The sequence below is a fragment of the Pangasianodon hypophthalmus genome, chromosome 19 (assembly GCF_027358585.1).
Source record: "Pangasianodon hypophthalmus isolate fPanHyp1 chromosome 19, fPanHyp1.pri, whole genome shotgun sequence".
Classification (NCBI taxonomy): domain Eukaryota; kingdom Metazoa; phylum Chordata; class Actinopteri; order Siluriformes; family Pangasiidae; genus Pangasianodon; species Pangasianodon hypophthalmus.
In genome coordinates, this window is record NC_069728.1 from 4,287,812 (window position 1) to 4,308,488 (window position 20,677).

At 38.3% G+C, this 20,677-nt stretch overlaps 3 protein-coding genes across 9 annotated transcripts; 2 read left to right on the forward strand and 1 right to left on the reverse strand.

The window, feature by feature from the left end:
* The first annotated feature begins 711 nt into the window (after positions 1 to 711).
* On the forward strand, positions 712 to 5,574 carry mgst3a (microsomal glutathione S-transferase 3a). 4 transcript variants are annotated; one of them, XM_026946996.3, is made up of 6 exons: positions 712 to 867; positions 1,091 to 1,221; positions 3,947 to 4,020; positions 4,188 to 4,245; positions 4,353 to 4,425; positions 5,346 to 5,574. In XM_026946996.3, the coding sequence occupies exons 2-6, from the start codon at positions 1,105 to 1,107 to the stop codon at positions 5,483 to 5,485; spliced, it is 462 nt and encodes a 153-aa protein (XP_026802797.3). In that variant the 5' UTR covers positions 712 to 867; positions 1,091 to 1,104; the 3' UTR covers positions 5,486 to 5,574. The 4 variants fall into 4 exon arrangements, with proteins under 4 accessions (XP_026802797.3, XP_026802796.3, XP_026802795.3 ...); XM_026946995.3 differs by having other exon boundaries at positions 719 to 867; positions 1,068 to 1,221; XM_026946994.3 differs by having other exon boundaries at positions 724 to 881.
* mmachc (metabolism of cobalamin associated C) lies at positions 5,503 to 8,115 on the reverse strand. 3 transcript variants are annotated; one of them, XM_053242365.1, is made up of 5 exons: positions 7,987 to 8,113; positions 7,485 to 7,682; positions 7,217 to 7,369; positions 6,934 to 7,100; positions 6,055 to 6,167 (listed from the first exon to the last, which is right to left on the reverse strand). In XM_053242365.1, exons 1-5 carry the CDS (start codon positions 8,077 to 8,079, stop codon positions 6,098 to 6,100), a joined length of 681 nt encoding a protein of 226 aa, XP_053098340.1. In that variant the 5' UTR covers positions 8,080 to 8,113; the 3' UTR covers positions 6,055 to 6,097. The 3 variants fall into 3 exon arrangements, with proteins under 3 accessions (XP_026802792.3, XP_026802793.3, XP_053098340.1); XM_026946991.3 differs by lacking the exon at positions 6,934 to 7,100 and having other exon boundaries at positions 5,503 to 6,167; positions 7,987 to 8,115; XM_026946992.3 differs by lacking the exon at positions 6,934 to 7,100 and having other exon boundaries at positions 5,503 to 6,164.
* Positions 8,116 to 9,409: 1,294 nt separating this feature from the next.
* On the forward strand, positions 9,410 to 20,539 carry LOC113546823 (coiled-coil domain-containing protein 18). Of its 2 annotated transcripts, none has more exons than XM_034313657.2 (12): positions 9,410 to 9,499; positions 11,525 to 11,599; positions 11,860 to 11,902; positions 11,994 to 12,115; positions 13,587 to 13,668; positions 13,926 to 14,118; positions 14,253 to 14,326; positions 14,562 to 14,638; positions 15,623 to 15,723; positions 17,061 to 17,149; positions 17,235 to 17,375; positions 19,153 to 20,539. In XM_034313657.2, the coding sequence occupies exons 2-12, from the start codon at positions 11,534 to 11,536 to the stop codon at positions 19,311 to 19,313; spliced, it is 1,149 nt and encodes a 382-aa protein (XP_034169548.2). In that variant the 5' UTR covers positions 9,410 to 9,499; positions 11,525 to 11,533; the 3' UTR covers positions 19,314 to 20,539. The 2 variants fall into 2 exon arrangements, with proteins under 2 accessions (XP_034169548.2, XP_026802700.3); XM_026946899.3 differs by having other exon boundaries at positions 9,479 to 9,546.
* The last annotated feature ends 138 nt before the right edge of the window (positions 20,540 to 20,677 follow it).

The following is a 20,677-nucleotide window of genomic DNA, read 5'->3' on the forward strand; positions in this document are numbered from 1 at the left end:
GGCATTTTATGCCACGCATTAGGATACTTTAAAAAGTGAAGAAGACTTTGGGACAGACTGTAGACAAATTATGCTGTTTTAGGAAGTCCCTTTGGTTTTGGTGGCTTAAGATGTTTTAATCTCTGAACCAGTAGTCTGAAGATTGACTCATTTAGGATCTCAGTGGTCTCTCTAACACTGACTCATTTAGGATCTCAGTGGTCTCTCTAACACTGACTCATATAGGATAATTAGTCGTTTTATGCCACGTACTGGGATACTTTTAAGGGAGAAGAAGACTTGACCAGATTGGAGATAAAATCCTATTTTAGGAAGTCATTCTGACTTTAGATTGTGGTGTGATTTTGTCAAGTTAAGTGGCTTTTATTGTCATTTCAACCATATACAGCTAATTAGTACACAGTGAAACGAAACAACGTTCCTCCAGGACCATGGTGTTACATAAAAACAAAACACAGAACTACAGCAGACATTACATATATTTACATAAAGTGCACAGTGCAAACATGTGCAGATGGCACAAGATAGTACATAAACTATCAAAACAAGACAAAAACAAAACAATTTTGGTGGCCTGAGATGTTTTAAACCCTCAGAAACTAGGCTGAATATTGGCCAATATCATTAAGGAAAATTTTTATCTTTTTTTGTGTAAAATTGTACTAACAACCAAAAACTAGATTCATTGCCAAGGAAATGCCATTTGGAAAAGACTAATGAGTGCCCTCTACAGGCGGTGTGTGAGAGCTGCAATAATTTAAGGTGGAACAGAGAATTCAGATAAGAAATTGCAAAGAGAAACCAGACTCAGGCTTCTCCTGTTGTTAGCCACACAACTGGTTCTGCATAACTACACGGCTGCGTCAGGTGAGCTGGCATAGGTAGGCTTTCTCTGGTCTTCCAAATTTATCATTATCATTATTATTGATGATTAAAGAGACTTTAGCACAGGTGTATTGTACCTGGAGTTTAAGTTCGATGATCTTTGACTTTGTTACATCCTGGTCACAGTTTTAAGAGTTATTTCTGTTTGAAGTCTGTCACTGTTACTGTGTTAATATGTATAGATCATCCAGGTGTTTTTGTTCAGCTTGAGTTGAGAGCATGGCGGTTTTATCGAAGGATTATGGCTTTGTGCTGCTGACTGGAGCAGCCTCGATTATCCAGCTCAACTATCTGGCTTATGCTGTGGTGAAGGCTCGCATAAAATACAATGTGCAGGTGAGAGAATAAATCACATTTATCTAGAGTTCTAGCACTTGTTTGTTTGTTTTTCTTTTCTGTTCTTTTGGACTACTGGGATTTTTATGATTGAACTGGATCTCCTACACTCTGTTTTCAGACTATACAATAGCAAAATAGTATTATAATTAATAATATTCTCAAAATAGTATATTATTACCCCAGTCCCAAATGGCGCACTTGGCGTTTGCGCCGTGTCCGATTTGTCATTGGTAAAGAAGCTCATAATGCGCCCTCTCCAAACTCAGTAGCAGTCTCTTACCCAAAATCCTTTGCGATTGTTAGCGAGTATTGTTGGCTTGTTAAGGCGTGAGAGCAGCAAGGAAGTCGAATATGGAAGCAAAATAAATAAATAAAGACATGATATGAATACTAAAAGCCACTGAATTCTTAATAATAAAATCCAAACACTATTAAATTCACAGCATTGAAATATATTGCTTTGAAAACCACACAGCTGTATTTATTTGTTTTCAATGTCCTTGAACTTGACAGTGGAGGGCATGATGGGTTAGTGACTAGCACTGTTGCCTCGCACCTCCAGGATTGGGAGTTTGATTCCCACTTTTGCCCTGTGTGCATGGAGTTTGCATTTTCTCCCTGTGCTTCAGGGGTTTCCTCCAGGTACTCCAGTCTTCTCCCCCAGTCCAAAGACATGCGTTGCAGGCTGATTTCCAGATTGTCTGTGGTCCAGGGTGTCCCCCGTCCTGTCCCCCCCATTCCCCTGGTTTAGGCTCCAGGCTCCCCGTGACCCTGTGTAGCATAAGCGGTACAGAGAATGGATGGATGCATGAAATTCACAGTAGTTTTTAATCTGTGTTCAGACATTCACATTTTAAAATTCACCTTTCCTTGTATATTCAAATAGTTTTCCAATGTTCACAATTTCAGATTTAATAATTACATTTTCAGATTTTTTTTGTTAACCCTTGTCCATACCCACGTAAGTGAATGGAAAACAAGCTAAACTTACATTTTAAGTTAAATCTCCACAAATTATTTTCAGGAGAGTGTTCTGTCTTTTTTTTTTTTTTTTTAAACAAGTTCACTGACCCTGATATCTTGCCCAATATTTTTTCCTTATGATAACAGCATTTTATAGGGGTTATTTGATGATAATTAAAAGGGCGTGTTTAATGAGGTGATTGGCAGTTTTGGAGGTGGGCTGAAATGACATTCCAGCCTCATTAACGCACACAAGCTTTCCAGCACACACCCGAAGCTCTTACTGAGACTATAGCCCAGCAAACTTCATTTCACATCTTTCAAACTTTGTACCAAAGATTTATAGTGTTGACAACTTGTTCTGGTGTAAATTGTTCTAACTGACCCATGTCAGACTCATTGTGATTCCAAAACTAGCTTGTTAACTAGCTACTTAGCTAGCTGCAAGATAACTGAAACACCTTGAAGGGACAATGAAAAATGACTTCGCTAGCTAGACGTCATAATATTGATTTAGTTTGGATATTAAAATTGCCCAGATCACATCATATTGAAGTAAATTATGTGAACGTCTTGTTCATGTAGGTAGCTACTGTAGGTTAGCAAGTCATTTCTTTTTAAATGGACTCCACCAACAGAATTAGCGGATCATGAAAATGCACTTCTCCATTTAGATGGGTGTCCGAGTTAGACGAAAATCATGGAGAGCACTGATATTTTTCCCAAAAAAAATAAGTTGTATTGAGTGTAAATGTGAATTGCTGTTATCAAGTATATTTTCAGTTTGTACATTACATTAGCTACTTGCATTACTTTGACTAACATGATGGATTAGCCAGTGTCAGCTAGCTAGCAAATGGTAGCTCAGTCAGTCATGACACAAAACTCAAAAATTCTCATTAGTGTGATGTCTTGTGAACGAGTGTTTGAAAGTTTGTAGAATTTACCTGGAACTATCATTGTAACCCGATCAACTGATCATATTTTGGAATTGATCCAAACAGGGTCAAGGTCACAGCAAGGTCAAATGTCTGAAATAGTTTTTTCTTAAGTTGCTTCCTTTCTGTTTGAAGTATATTTTAAAGGTATTTCTGGCATACACATTAGTAACATGAAAGATTAGACTTGGTGGTGGTGGCATCCCCATAGAAGCCACTGGTGTCCAGTTTTACCTTTTTGACTTTGTGTTCTTGTAAACAAGGGTGGTTTGTAAGTCATGAGCATAAAATTGTACATAAATCACTTTAGACTAGACAATAAACTGAGAAATCCTGATAGCAAACTGTTACTCGAAGCCTAGCATGTAACATGTAAATCAAACAACCACTTTTCACAATGATTAGCACTTTAGTTAATTTCTGTTTAATTAGTTAGCTATGACCATTTCTCATCTGAACTAAAAAAAACAAGAAACTCCGGACAGCGCTACAGTAGTGGTCGCTACATTCCCACAAAAGACAAACTACAATTAAGCGTGACTTGTTGCTTGTTAGCGTGAACATGCACAGGGTTAGCATCAAAAATAAGTGACATAAATTGTAGGACCCTGCTCATGTGTTAAAGGTAGTCATATGCAAATAACATAATCTTGCACTTTAATCACAGTACATAGGCTAGCCTCACTTTGGATGAATCGATCTTCCAAATAAATGTAAATATAAAAGCTATTGTCATTACAAGACCAACCTTGGTTTACAATAAAACTGTTGAAGTTATTAAAACACACAGGAAATCATACTGCTTCTTTTCCTGTCTCTAGTATCCCAGGATGTACAGCGATGACCCAGAGACTGGCCATATCTTCAACTGCATCCAGAGAGTTCACCAGAATACGTATGTTCCTCAGCAGCCCATGTAATATTAATAGAGCAACATTTAATACTACCCCTTCAGCAGTAAGCAGTGTGGTTTGGTAAGAGAAGCAATAGAGCACTGTTCATAACCCACAGCAGTGTTTGGATCAGTCTGAGTGGGGTTTTTTTTCGCTGTTCCCTTTGCAGTGTTGAGGCCTTGCCTTCCTTCCTGTTCTTCTTGGCTGCTGGAGGGATATCCCATCCAGTGAGTACAATCACATACAAAACTTACAATATGGACTTTTGCTGTAGCTAATAGTTATATTGTATTTATATACTTCTCTGTGCATGTTCTCTGTGTGTTTGTGTTAGCGTCTGGCCAGTGTTTTGGGAATAATCTGGATTGCTGGTAGAGCAGTGTATGCATATGGATACTCCTCTGGAGGTCAGTAGCTAATTTTTTTTTCTCTTATCATTGTTATTTACATTCAAATGGGAATCCTTGCATACCCTTAGGACAAAATAAAGCTGTAATTTATAACAAGGTATTTAATGTGTTAGGTTTTGTAGTCATTCCCTTATTATAACAAGTAATAGTATCCAAGCTCTTACTGCTTCAGGCCCAGATACCAAAACTCTGGTCACAAAAATCAATGATGTAGTGATGTGACGCAGTTTCCACCCCAAAGTTGTTTATCCCAGATCATCCCGGAATTCCTCTTGTACCACAGCAATTTGCCAACAATTCAATTTCTATTAATTAAACAATGGCACATTATTATTTTCATATGAGTTTTATATATATATATATATATATATATATATATATATATATATATATATATATATATATATAAAATGTGTGTGATTACATTTCATGTTGTGGAAAGCCCACAAGGCAAGTTAGTTCCTGTTATGACTTATGTTATAGCGTTTTAAACAGCTCCTTACAAAAGCCCTGACACTGGAAACTCCTTCCATAAATACGAAAAACCTTGCTGGCAGACCTACTATCTGTGCCGTGCTGTTATAGAAAACATTCCAACCAATCAGAATTGAGCATTTAACAGCACCGTGGTATAATTCTATTTAAACAAAACAAAGACCCTGCCAAGGAATTGCAACTCCCCAAAACTGATCACTCACTGAGGTCTGTTGACACTAAATGGTGTTCAATTGCTGATGCATGCCCTTTTCCGTTAAAAACAGGTAATGTTTTATGTAGTAACGTAATATTGTAATACTATTGTACAAGGTTATAAATGGTTAAACAATAAGCAAGATGTGATCAGTTGATGTTGGTACATATTTACATACAATATATAATAAACCAAAATTCTGCTGCTTCTGTTTTTTCTTCAACAGTGCCTGAGAAAAGGAAGCGTGGAGCTTTTGGGCACGTGGGTCTGCTGGGTCTGTTCTTGTGTACTGTGGACTCTGCCGTAACCATGCTGGGGTGTAGCTGCAAAGCCAAGTGGCCCAGAGGGATGTTTAAAACCCTCTAAATAAAACAGACACACTATTACTTTATGTTTCCTTTTAATGTGTGACTGATTTTGTTAGTAAAATAAAGTATATATATTATACATTGTAATTTGTGTCATGAATTACCTGAGGTTCATCAATCCATACGCAGTACCAGTGTGTTACTGACAATCATCAAATCAATAGTAAATCTCTCTTAAATACGACAACAAAATGTAGTCGGCACCAAAGACCCTGCAGTTCAACGTTACTGAGGACTACATTCATTTTGTGCCTTCACTTTGGCTAATAATGTATATCAGATTGCCAGTGTGGATTTTGGATTTGAGACAAAACAGTAATGGGATGCTGCCAAGGTCATCATCCTTGCTTGTTGGTTGAGGTCTGAGTCTCAGTCTCTGCTTCAGGTAGAAAGCCCCACTGCCTCAGCAGCTCCCCCCGCTGGTCTGGCGGGGTAATGAAATACTCTCTTTGCTGAGGGGAGTAACGCTCCTCTGTGGGTATGATGTCTCTGTAGGTCCAGTCACGCCAGCACAGGTTAAACCTCTCCAGAAGCTCTATCCTGGCCTCCCGTGAGCTAACGCAGTTAGGGGGAGCTACCTGCTGTAGTGCTTCACCCACTTCTACACCTTTCAGCACCAGCAAAGCCCGGATAGCGAACCAGCCCCCCAGCCGAGGATGGATGCAAACTCCAAACATCTTCTGGTGGGAGACAGGAAGAGGCAAATGTACAAATTAGGATAATAAAGGATTAAAATGCTGAAGTATACTGAGACCAAAAAAGAGAGACACTAAATATTCTAATAACTACTTTGTTTGTAGTTCCACCTTGCAAAATAACTTGTAGTGTATTTATCAGGCATCTGTGTTTTAAAATCTCAACTGGCAAATATGTAAGGTTGTGTAATTTACATTAACAATCCAATATGACCTGAACTTGAAGTGCTTAAAATGTACATTATTACAGTCTTAAAGCATTGGATGATTAGCATGAATTTTTGTATGGCTTGATCTGGTTGTTTACAATTAAACTGTTCTCAATATCACTGACAAATAATAGTGAAGACATTTAAAAAGCTTGTGGTACAAAAAGGCATATAAAAAGAACAATTTCCCAAATGTTCCAGACTTTTATCATAGATTATGCTTAGTGGTATTTTGACTGGTATTCCTTATATCCATGATTTCTTGTCACAATTATAAATGCTTCTTTTAAAAAAGTAACTATTGGCATTGATTTAAAATAGTATTTACTGGTGTCAGTAATTTTGCCAAATACACTATTTGGCTATAAGTATTTGACCATAAGTAATGAACATCCCATGCCAAATCCATGGGCATTAATTTTGAGTTGTTTTGCTTTTATAATAAGCTCCACTCTTCTGGGAAGGCTTTACACTAGATGTTGGAGTGTGGCTGTGGGGATTTATGATCATTCAGCTACAAGAGCATTAGTGAGATCAGACACTGATGTTGGTGAGGAGGTCTGGGGTTCAGTCGGTGTTCCAGTTCATCCCAAAGGTGTTCAGTGGGGTTGAGGTCAGGGCTCTGTGCAGGACACTCGAGTTCTTCCACTCCAACCTTCACACACCATGTCTTCATGGAGCTCGCTTTGTGCACAGGGGCATCGTCATGCTGGAACAGGTTTGTGGCAACAGTTTGGGGAAGAAGCACATATGGGTGTGATGGTCAGGTGTCCACGTACTTTTGGACGTATAGTGTATAATGTGGGACAGAATGCGATTCTGTACCTTGTTCCCCCATGGTGGATCTTGAATGTCTGATGGCTGGTAGTAACGTGCTGCTCCTGCTACATGAGCTGCAGTCTGAGCCAGAAACTTGGGCTTTCTGTTGGGCAGCAACTCATAGTCAAAGGTGATATCTACGCTTTGGTCAGGAAGACACTGAAATCACAAGAAAATGATTTTAAGGGCATGAGTCCAAACTATAGAAAACTTGTCACTGAGTTTCATATGATCACTTCAAAGCTCTAAAAAACACTGAGGAACACTGATTAACCTTAGAGACGCAGGATTTGATGGTCTGGGCTACACACTGATCTACAGGATCTCTGACACCTTTGCAGCAGCCTGTCCGCAGGAAAGGCAGAAACACTTTCTCGAACATGGACGGCGTGCTCAGGACCACCAGTGCCAGAGTATCCGCTGAATACTGAAGCTGATGCGCCTGAGAAACAACTGCATTGTACCATCCTATCTGTGTGGAAACATCATGAGAAACTTTATTTCATATGCATGGCACATATAATGGAAAAGATGGGTTATGGTCATATATGCATCTTTAAGAAAAATTACAAATAATAGTAAATGAAATGTATAATTCATTTGCAAACCTATGATATGTATAATTCACAAAATTTCTTTAATAGAAATTTTGTCAATTTCCTCCATGTGTTCAGGTAGCTGTGCTACTCGGCACCAAATGAAGAGAAATTGACAACAAACTTTAAAAACACTCGAATGTGACTTTAATATCAAACTATTAATTAGTATAAATGTACCTTTAAAGGATAAACTTCAAAGCCTAATGAGTTTAAAGTCTCCCGAAGAGGCTGCACAATAACATTCACCACCGTATCGCAGGAAGTCGCCATATTTGAAGGCGCTCCACAAGCATTATGGGTAATTGAGTTCTTAAGCTATATATATATTTTTTAAAGAGTTGTTGTTCGTTGTTAAAATCTCAGTGGTTGTCATTATGACTTATAAGAGAGACATTTATAAGAGAGACACTTATAAGAGAGACATCTCTCCTTTCTTAATAGCATAAAAAATCAACTAGACACAAAAGTGGACGTCAATTTCTGTCTCTTTTTACTTCATTTCCCAGAATTCTTCACCACTAGGGCTCTTGAACCAGGTACTGCAGGTTTGTAGAGAGATGCCGGTCAATTATAATTAAAAATAAATGTTAAAAAATCGCATGCAATTCGCTTTATGTGCAGTTATCTTTTACAAACTTGTTTAGTTACAGATGTTATAGATTTCTGCTTATAAATCCATACAACAAGAATCAGCAACACAAAGATCACCTGAAATCACAGACTGCAAGCTTCCTGTAAAAATACCAGCAACATGTTTATTACAGATTCATTAAGTAACATGATGTAAGCGAAAGTTAACATTACAGGCACATCAGGGTTGCTTAGTTACAACATGATAAACACAACAAAATGTCAACAGCGACTTAAGAAATGTTCAGTTTCCAAAACCTCCATGTTTTTTAAAAAAAAAGTCATGTTGCTTTTTATGTATTAGACATTATTAGATATTAGTTTTACTACATTTAATTTTTTTACTATATATTAAAATTAAAATTATTTATATATATATATATATATATATATATATATATATATATATATATATATATATTTGTATCATTTTAACTTCAATTAATTTTATAGCACTATGAGCTACCAAGTTAAAGAAAGTGCTCTAAAATTATTATTATTATTATTAGGTGTGAAGGTAATCTGATTGGCCGATTGCATAATACTAGTCCACATGCGGCTCTGTGCCGTGACGGCAGTTCAAAATAAAAGTCACGGAAGTCGACACTACATTATACGAATTAATAAAACAATTCCACGGCTGAATGCAGTTCTCATTTTGCATTTTCAAACAACTTTGACACAACTTTTACACCTGCCCAGCATTAGCTAAGCCTTTACGTCGAGTTATAAAGAGAGGCCAAACAGCTTTTTTTTTATCTCCTGCATAAAACTCCTCATTAAATGAAAAGCTTTCTCCTGTTTCTTTCTTTTCTTGTTTTGAAGTGTCAATTATATTTTTTTAAATATCCAACTGCTACACAGTATGTCGACATTTTCGGGGAAAAAAAAAACAAAAACAAAAACTCCGAGATCAATTAAGCTCATTTGGGGCGGTCTGTAAGGTCGCCCTCACCAACATGGCGGCGCTTTTGGCGCGTCATTCTTTCTACGCCTCCTGACGCGATGACGTCATGACGTCACGAAGGCTCCACGGTTTAAAAATTAGCAGTGCTGTAAGGTAATGAGCTTTCATTTCAGATGACGGTTTTTCGGTGTTGTTTTCAGGTCTGGTTTCATTACTGCCTGCTGGTTGTAATCGTATATAACTTAGTTTATGTAAATGTTCGGAAGGAAACAGTCAGTGCTTATTTTTTAATACTTTAGAGTGTCATCAAGTTTAGCTAACTAACGGTTAACTAGCCAGTGTAGCAGCAGTCAGCTCTGGTGTAATACTACATTCGAGTAGCTCCAATAAATAATGTTTTAATTAGCAAAAAGCTGCTGTGATCTCACGATTTGTCCTACTTTAGCAAACTGTCATATCATAGCCCTAATTTGTAGCGTCTCAGTAAAACAGTGGCTAGCTTTACTGACTGTTTACACTGTGTTTAGACATGGCTACATGGATATAAAGTCTACACACCCTTATTAAAACTTCAGGCTTTTGTGATGGGAAAAAATGAAACCAAAATAAATCATGTCAGATCTTTTTTTCCCCACCTTTAACGTGTTATATCAACCAAAAATTCAAGTCAAAAACAAACAATAACCTGGTTATATAAGTGCACACATCCCTTAACTAATACTTTGTTAAAGCACCTTTTGCTTGTAATACAGCACTCAGTGTTTTTTGGGTAAGAGTCTACCAACTCCGCACATCTTGAATTTTATTCCACTCTTCCTTGCAAAAATGCTCCAGATCTATAAATTTGTGAGGGGATCTCCTGCGCACAGCTTCATAGCATGATGCTGCCACCACCGTGCTTCACTGTGGGTATATTGTTCTCTGGGTGATAAACTGCACTAAACATGTCTTTTAGAATTATGCCCAGAAAGCTCTGCTGTAATCTCATTAACATCAGACTATAACACATTTTGCCACATGGCTTGGGGTGATTTTTAGGGCTTGGATGTTTTTTGTGAGAAAGAGCTTTTGTCTAGCCACCCTACCCCATAGCCCAGACATGTGAAGAATATGAGAGATTGTCACATGCAGAGAGTAATCAGTATTTGCCAGATATTCCTGCAGCACCTTTAATATTGCTGTAGGCCTCTTGGCAGCCTCCCTGGTACGTTTTTGTCCTGTCCTTTCATCAATTTTGAGAGAAGTCCTGTTTTTGGTGATGTCACTGTGATGCTCCATTTTTTTTATTTGTTGATGATGGCCTTCATGGTGTTCCTTGGTACATCTAATGTTTTGGAAATTCTTCTGTACCCATCTCGTGATTGATACCTTACCACAATGAGATCCTGTACATTTTCTATAAGCTTTTTGCGGACTGTGGCTTCAGCAGTCGGATGGAACCAAGAAGATGTCAAGAAAATCCTACAGAAACAGCTGATCTTTAATTGGTGTTAATCACAATCACTTCACTGATGACGGCTGTGTGATCATTACTTCTGAACATGAGTTTGAATGTGGTTGATTAATTCTCCCGCCCCGCAAAATATTTCTATTTTATTTTCAGTTGAATTTTGTTGGTTGCTATATCACATTGATTTTTACATCAGAATCCCTGCCATTTTAACAAGATTGTGTAGACTTTTTATATCCACTGTATGGAAATGTGTCTAAAATTACGTTTTGATCTCTGTGTTTCTGTCCAACTGGGTTAATTTAACAAATTACAACATGCCATAAATACCATACAATTTTTTTAGTATTCCCTGTTTGTTAGTTTTGGCATCAAAATATTATCAAAATATCTTCTCTTTTTTTTCTGGCAAACATAAACGATACAGTAAATCTTAAAACTAACAAAGTTCATGGTCTTAACTGAAGGAAAGTGTTTTACAATTATGAAAGAAAATTATTTTCCTATGAAGCGGTGAGAAACTATTTCATTATCATTGTTATTCTCACACTGTTAGGATTTACATTTCCATCAGACAGCATAGATATAAGAAAACATAAATCACTTGTAATATTAGCAACTGCTCGATGTTGTTTGATCTACTGGCACTGTACTTATCATTTAGAGAATATGTGACGGTATGTATAAATGTAATTATTTAAAAAATTTTCTTATTATGTATATTACAGGCTACCAGAATGAACTGGGATAATCAGTTGAGTCACATTATCTCAGCAGCTGATGGCAGTGTTGCAAAAATACGTGTAAGAACATTCATTTAGTCTAGCAGTATAGCAGGCTGACGATATACTGTGGGTTACATGTGCTTTTTTTATTCATTCACCAGTGCATGCTGCAAAAGAAAAAAAAAACTTTCTACACAACAGTTTATTATGTATATTGTGGAGCTTTGGCCACTAGGAGTCACCTTGCATCAAAATTCAGGTTGATGTCAAGGTTATGATCACAAGCACATTTTATTTCAGACAAATAAAACGTGATCTCTTGTGCTTTATCTTGTAAGGAACGCCTTGCTTTTCCTGGAAGGCTTTCCAGAGAAAGAGAAGGTAATTCCGTTTTAATAGATTTTAATATTTATGATTGGTTTGTGAGTCAACCTTAATGTAGTATCTCGTTCTTTCTCCTTTGCTCTTATAGATGTGTATCCAGTGAGAGATCTGAGTCATGCTACGGGTTTGGACCCTCCTGTACGTCTTAGCGGTGCTGTTCAGTGGACAGATCTGGCAGCTGTACAGGACCAGCTTCATAACCAGCGCCAGGTCAAAATCACGCAACACACTCACCATCTGTCTGTCTGTGTGTCTGTGTGTGTTAGGGGTTGCACGACTGCCAATTTCTGACCAGTAATTCAAAAATTTACTCAAACAGATACTTTTTTTTATAGTTAAAGCAAACTGCCTCGATGGTTTTCCGCCACCATGACTATCCAACTGCTGCCCACAGCAACGTATCAGTCGATTAGGCGTCGACTAATCATTGTTTCAGGACATCGCTGTTTTCAGGCTGTTTTATTTATGCAGAAAAAATTAATGCATCTAAATGCACTTCAGGTAACAAGCATACACAGACTACAAATAAAATTTCCAGTGCAGTAAATGTGTAAAACAATAAATCTGTGTATCGTGTTACACTATTAGGCTCCAAATTTAACTGAACTGAATCATACTGAACCAAATTACATCGGATAAATGTTAGTATCAAGTGGAAGTGTATCGAATCGTTACTTGTTTAACTGTATGATTTTTATCGTGTCGTTTGTTATATATCGATATGTGAGACATCGTATCATCTGAAAGGGGGAGATTCACACTCCTAATCGTATCAGTAATTTAATTAGTCACTGTATAATAGCATACCACAGCACATTATTATTTTTATTTTATTTTATTTAAGGACATTTTATCACAAACATTTTATCATCTGTATAAATTCTTTAGTCCCTTGTCACCGTGTCCCTAGTCTCAACAACTTTAATTTTCATAAACAAGTTGTTGACCCTGTGTAGGATAAGCAGTATGGAAGATGGACGGATGTTACACTAGTACAGTTTTTAAGGATGTAAGAATTTTTAAAATGCACACAGGTGGACGATCTGGCGTCTCAGCTGAAATTGTTAATTCTGAAACTGAGAGTGTACAGCATGGTGTGCACTCTCAGTTTCAGAATCAACGATTTCGGCTGAGACGCCAGATCATCCACCCGTGTGCCTTGTCTCTACAGCAGGGAGTTTTCAAGTTCAACTCTGGCATCAACTGAAAAAGTGTCTGGATCAACCTCTGAGCTGGCATGCAACACTAATCTGACTCTAAACTGCCTGAGCAGGATTGGACAGTGACGTGCAACCTGCAGCTCTTTCGCAATTCCAGAGTGCAAGGATTTTATTTCAATTTTATTCAGCTTTAAAGGATGACAATAGAGCGAATAAAAGACGTGGTCTTGTACAGTTGACTGTAGAGATGGTTTCATCTAGTCTCAAATATTTTCAGACTAACAAATTACATTTATTCTGGTTTCTGTAGTCTGCCTGCATCTCTTTACCATCTGCCTCACTAGTTTTACCCCTGACTAGTCAGCTCCCTACAGCAGAAAATAATGACTGTGTTTGTTGATTAGTCTGTGCGACCCCTAGTCTGTGTGTGTAAGAGAGCATGATAGCTGCATAATTTGGGTACTGATTATCCTAATAATGCCTAGTTCACAATCTCTCATTAACATATTGTTGTTATTCAGACAATTGAGGCCTTAACGCAGAACCTGCGGTCAGTGGAGAGAGAAAGAGATGCTCAACAAAGACAAATACAGACGCTGCAAGGTGAATATTCACTCTCTGCTTTTAAACCTCACTCTTCTCGTCACATGACTGTGCTTTCTTTTGCATTGCTGCTAGAAGTCTTTTTCATCCTTCTGTAGATTTTTCTTTATACCAAAGGTTAAAAAGCTTTCGGGTGTCGAGTAGTTACTTATGCAGTGACATCTTAGGTTTGCTTTTGTTAACACGACTATAAAATAATATAACCTTTTGGTCCTAAAACACACACCCGAGTACGTCAGTATTTGCGTCACTTCCAGAGGAGGTGAGGAGGCTTCGGGAGAGACTGGAGGACCGGGAGAAGGAGAGAGAACGGAAGCAGGACATGGACGGAGAGAAGGTCCCCGCGGTGGAGATGCGGCTGGAGCAATGGAAAAGGGAAGTGGGACGGGAGCTGAGCGCCCTTAGAGGGCACATCGACAGGGCCACGTCTCTAGGCAACAGGGAGGAAAGGTCAGTCGCATTGGGTGAGAGCGTGAGAATTCTAAGGCAGTGAGGGATTTTTTTCAGACTATAATGGAATATAATATTAGGTTATGGATGGGTGTTGTGTGTAATGGCCTCGGTGTGTGTGTGTGTGGCTTCAGTTTCAGCTCTAAACTGTGCAGGGAGGAGGTGGAACAGCTCAGGAGAGAGGTAGACCTGCTCAAAAGCAAGCTGAGTGAGTTTAGCTCAAACATTCTCAATAAATGTGCACTGTTAAAAATTACATAAAATAGTATTTCAATATTTCATTTTCATTTATTGTCTTTCATAATAGAGGGTATGAATCGATTGTATTTACTCACGGATTGTTTTTCCAGCATGTGTGTTGTAATGGAGTTTGTGTAATGTGACATACATGGCACTACTCTATATGTGTGTGTGTGTGTGTGTGTGTGTGTGTGTGACTTAAGTGAGGCATGAGGAGGATATGTACCAACAGCAGTCTGAAGCAAGGGAAATGAGGAGGCAGTGCGAGCGCAGCTGCAAGGTATTGACTCTACCACATCAGTGTTATACTGATTAAACATAAGTAAACACACTTTAATTAAGAACTGATTTTGAGCTGTTTTAGGTGGCCTTTGTGCACCAAAATAAATGCATTTTATTCACTTACCATATGGCAAAGACACACGAGTCAGTGCGATGTCAAGTACCGTGAACTCCATCAGTACATTAAAACTCTGTAGTAACTGTTTCTGGACATATTTCTGTATGTAACCCAGCACTGTGACCCCAGAACTGCTGGAAATGCAGGCACCCAGCAGTAAACCCTGACTGCATAATGTGGAGAAAATGTGCATGTGAATGATATTTTAGAGGTAAAATCCACCCTGAACAATTTGCATATTAAACTTTATAATTCACACATGCTCTTTAATGTTGTCCAATAAGTATTTTTTAAATGAAATTCTGAGTTCACAGTATTATTATTATTTTTTTTAAGTATAAGCGTCTTTTATTAACAAGATTTCATTTTGGTGCTTTAATCCTTTAGTCTGTCCTGCTCTCTCACCTCCTCATGCGTACACTCTGCTCTAAAGTGTGAACTGTGATGCTAATACCGCAGTCAGCGATCATGCTAACTAGCCGAACCGAGTCTCTGCCGTAATACAGTGTAACTTTGTCATATAGCTGCATTGCACTCTGGAACTTTACGTCCACGTAAATACAGCGTTAACCAACAAATTAACACCAGAATCGCTAAGCTCATCACAAAATATTTCAATATAAATATATTTCCTGTGCTTCAGGGTGGAGTTTTCCTATAAGTTGTTAACTGTTCAGTCACTTTTTGTTTAAAAAAAGAAAAGAAAAGAAATCAAACTTGGTTTGCGTTTAAAAAAAATGATGCGTTGTCGCTGAATGACATTTTCAGACGTAGTGTGTGTGTGTGTAATGGTCTCTACTCTGATCAGTAACCTTGTTTGTCCTTGTGGTGATGAAGCTGTATAACAGTTGGTTCTTTGTACAGACACTGGAAACCGTCACCGATTCTTACCGCACACATGGCTTTGAACTTTCCAGGATCGTCTCACAGTATCAGCACACACAGCAAGACGTGAGAGATCTCAGGTATGCATGCACCAAGAAAGAAGTCCTACATAAGTCTTGAGTTTCATGACTTGAACTTGAATTATTTGTGATACGAGTGTCAGACTTTGACCTGACATTTTACTGAATTCGCATATTCTGGCATTAAATAACATTACTATGCTAGAACAGTCTACTACAATTATTTAAGGAAGCCAGACTCCCACTTCCTTTCCATAGGAACAGTTCACGATGACCTTGAGTAGCAGTTAAGGGAGCTTGTACCTGAGCGGGATGTAAATTATACTCAACTTGGGCTTGAGAGCTGCTGACCTGAGACTTGGCTTTAACTGACACTGACATTGTTTTTATTATACAGTACATTCACCAGCCACTTTATGAGAAACACTAGACTATTACTGGGTAGGGCCTCCCTTTGCTCTCAGAACAGCCTCAGTTCTTCATGTCATGGATTCTGCAAGATGTTGGAAACATGCCTTTGAGATTCTGGTCCATGTTGACTCATTTGTCTGCTGCACATTCATGCTGCGAATCTCTCATTCTACCACGACCCAAAGGTGCTCTGCTGCATTCTGTTCTGGTGACTCGGGAGGCCGTTGATGCACACTGAACTCAGTGTCATGTTCATGAAACCAGTGTGAGACGATTTGTGCTTTTAAAGGGCTTGTGCTCATTATGAGATGGGAAATTTGTAGTGCGCCAATGAATGCCAAGAAAACATTCTCCACACCATTACATGGCCAACACCAGCCTGAACTGTTGAATAAGAACCATGGATTCATGCTGTTGATGCCAGATTCTGACCCTAGAATCTGCATGTTGCATCTGAAATTGAAATTAATCAGACCAGATGACATTTGTCCAGTTTTTATCCGTCCAGTTTCAGTGAGTCTGTGCCCACTGTAGCCTCAGATTCCTGTTGTTAGCTGACAGGAGTGGAACCTGATGTGGTCTTCTGTTGCTGTAGTACATCCGCCTCAAGATTTGATGTGCGTTCTGAGATGCTTTTCTGCTCACCACGGTTGTAAAGAGTGGTTATTTGAGTTACTATAGACTTCCTGTCAGCTCGACTCTAATCTGGCCATTCTCCTCTGTCCTCTCTCATCAACAAGCTGTTTCTGCCTGAATAACTGCTGCTCAGTGGATGTCTCTTTGTTTTAGACACCATTCTGTGTAAACTCTTGAGACTGTTGCATGAAACATCCCAGATCATCAGCAGTTTCTGAGATTCTCAAACCAGGCCATCTGGCACCAACAACCATGACATGGTCAAAGTCACTGAGATCACACTTTTTCCCCATTCTGATGTCTGATAGGAACATTAACTGAAGCTCTTGACCTGTATCTACATGATTTAGACTTACAATATCTGGATTGAAGGATGAAGTGAGAGGCCTAATTTCGAGAGACAGACTCGACACACCTGCAGAAAGGCCGCGGAAGTCAAGTAACAAACACACACCTGTATACTTTTGTGTCTCCTCCCTGTCCTTTTGCAGTCTTCATTTTTACCTGCTGTTGTCTTTCCCAAGATCCTTTGGAGGCAGCGGTTGCTGTGGAGATGAGTCCTCGGAGACGGTTTTTGTCAGACTCAGATGATGAATTGAGCCCCACCCCCAGTCTCGGAGACATAAGCTCAGATGACCTGGACACATCGTGGCTTGGGGAATCAGGTTCGACACTACTACACACACACACACACACACACACACAATTCACTCATAGGTATAATATACACAAGGACACACACCTCTACCTTATCCCACACTCTTAATCTTAGTCTTATGTATGTGAGTTGATGCAGGAATCTCAACTGATTGTGCTTTGTTACTCACCTATGAGGAAATACACACACACACACACACACACACACACTCACACACACTCTGACATTTTCTGTAACAAAATGATACTAAACCCTCAAATAACACTGATCAAGCCAAGAGCGAAGTAGCTATAGACGAGTGGCAGGAAGGGAATGTATTTAGTATGTATATATAATTTGGACTCACTGTGTCTCTGTCATGTTCTCAATGGCTTAGAGAAACGGAGAACATATAGAAGAGAAAGGCGATTTGTTTTGAATATGCAGTACAGACATAGTTTTATTAATATATGGTTATTACATTCAGTATTAATCTGGCATGTGTACACATAGCCACACACACTCATTCACAAGCTGATGTTTTTATAATACTTGTAATAATCGTAACGTAAGTGCAGTAAGTAAGTATATTACTTTAGAATCCAGATTTACTTAACTACAACCAACACGCGCACACACACACACACACACACACACACACACACACACACACACACACTAGTGTTGTGTGATTCTGTTTTGTAACCCTCGGGGGGGGGGTTTAGTGCAAGGAGACAGGGGAAGACAATTTCCTGTTTGCTCATCTCGTGAGCTGCCATATTTGCGATGGGAATAAGACTCCCATACTGACCATTCAGAACTGGGACGCACACACACACACACACACACACACACACACACACAGTGTTGTTATAGCTCTTTGCAGTGGATTGTTGTAAAGGCTCAGCCCACAGCTTTGTGTTTCCTGTGGGAGATTTGCTTCTTAGTTAGTTTCCTGCCATTTCCTCCAAAGTTTAAAATTGATACATACCTGACCGGCGATAAAAGATGGTAACTGATATTATACCACTGCACTGTTGAAATTTCGAAGGGGTTGATTAATTTTCTATAACAGCACGGCTCTGAGAGTAGGCAAATCACAGGTTTATATTAATGTGCTTTTTGTAATACGTTATCGTTTTTTAAGCAACAACCTACACAGAGATTGGTATGGCAGACATTTTACATAAACAGAATGAAAAAAAAAAATACATGTCTAATAGTTGATATGTTGAAGTTTTCAGTGAAAAGATGTTCATATAGCAATTTTGGAAGGAGTCTCCAGTGTCAGTGCTTTGTAACAGTCAGAGATAAGCTGTAACTTTAAGTTTTTAGACTTGGGAAGAGTCTTCAGGACTGAGTTGCTGAGCTGCTATTTTTTTTTTTTTTTTTTTTTTTTTGGTTTAGTAACTTCAGTAGAAAAAAAGAGGCTGGTCAGAGAACAAGTGTTTATATGTAGCTGCTATAACAAGTGATAACATGAACTAACTTGTTTTCACGGACATTCCACAGCATTAAATGTAACTGAATGGATGAAAAGTATGATGTTTTTTAGTAAATAAAAATGCTTAGCTTTAGAAACCTGCTGTGGTATAAGAAGAATAAAACACTGTGGGATGTGCTTTTATAGAAAACGAATAGGAAAATATTCAGCTTTCTCATCACACAACCCTGTTGTTGATTATTTTCCTGTACCAGCATGCTTTATCTTGTTTTATTTCTTACTTATTATAAGCAGCAATGATGGCCTTCTGTGATCACTTTAATCATCGTTTAATCACTTGGTTGTTTCAATCTGCATTTAGCCCCAGAAGTAAGAAGTCAAGGACGGGGTGCACGCTTGAGCCTGTCAGGAAGTGATCTCAGCGACACTGCGAGTGGACTTGGGAGCAACCATGAAGACATAGATGGAAAAGTGGGAGGAGCTTCAGATGGTTCTCCAGAGCTCAGTCTCTGTGACCTTTGACTCTAGAAACAGGAAGTAAACAGTGATTGCTGGTGCCAGTATGACCAACCATGTGGTCAGGGGAATCATTTGACATGTGAAATAAAACTAACCACAGGAAATTGACATGACCTAATTGACTAAAATACCTTGTTCTTAAGAAATGCACAGATTCACAATTGAATATTGCATACGAGTGTGTAGCTATGTGATGAAAGCCAACAATATTTTGTGATTAATGGAGTCTCTTATAATTTTCTGGTTTGTATAAGTGGAAAAGGCCCCGTTTATGGCTGAGTTTCTAGCTTCTAGATTATGTATTTTGCCTACTGCAAACAGTAAAAGCCACTAGATGTGTTATAAGAGTGGTATGAGTGGTGAAACATCACTTTTGTGTATGTTACTCCAGCTACAGTGTTCATTCAGTACATTCTTTTTTTATTAATGTTGTTGTTTTACAGAGTTCAACAGGTGAAAATAATCTGAGAACTAGCCAATTGCACACTGTAATACTCAGTCTGTACAGAACATAGTGGTACTTCTTCTCCATTCGTTTTGAGAGTTCGGTTTCATTTTCAGTGTTAATCATGCTGAAGTTAAAGCCACTTACATGTCAGTTTTGCTTCAAGAATAGACTCTGGCATTTCAAGTGCTATTTCAGTGCAGCTTTGTTTATGTGAATTAAGCCATGGATCTATTTTAAACTCTTTCTCAGACTGAGATATTTATTCATGTGAGGTTAGAAGTTGTGCACAGTGTGCTGATGAGCCTAGCCAGAAGTCTTCTTTATCTCACCCTTCTAGCGGAAACTTTTCAAGATGGGCCAACCTCCGCCTGAGAAACACATTCATTTCAGTCATTTTCCTCTTTCCGTTATCTGTCCTTTTATGTTCCTCTTTTAGACACTGAACTATAGCAGAAAGACAGAGATTTTTTTTTAAGCCTTAATAGACACATGCTTATTAAGTAAATTATTTTATGAATTTAATTAAATTAAATGAGGAAAGAGAGAAGGTGTTTTCACCTTGTAGTAATTTGGACATTTTTGTTTGTTTGACAACATTGTTATAGGTCAGATAAATCCATCACCCATGCAACTGTCACCAAACAAATGTCTGTCAAACTTACACAGGTAAAACTGATGACAATAAAGCATTTAATATGTTGTAAAGAAATTTAATAGTAATAAAAAAAAAAACATTTGGAACATCAAACACGAAAACAGGATTTTTTTTTTTTATACAAAACAGCACTTCTGGCACATGAAGCAGAAAACCACACAAGACATGATGTATGCTTCTAATAACTTAACAAAAAGGTCTGTTGTTGAGTCTGTGTCTTAGCTTTGCTAACGTGGATCTTAATTTCAGTTATAAAGGTGTACA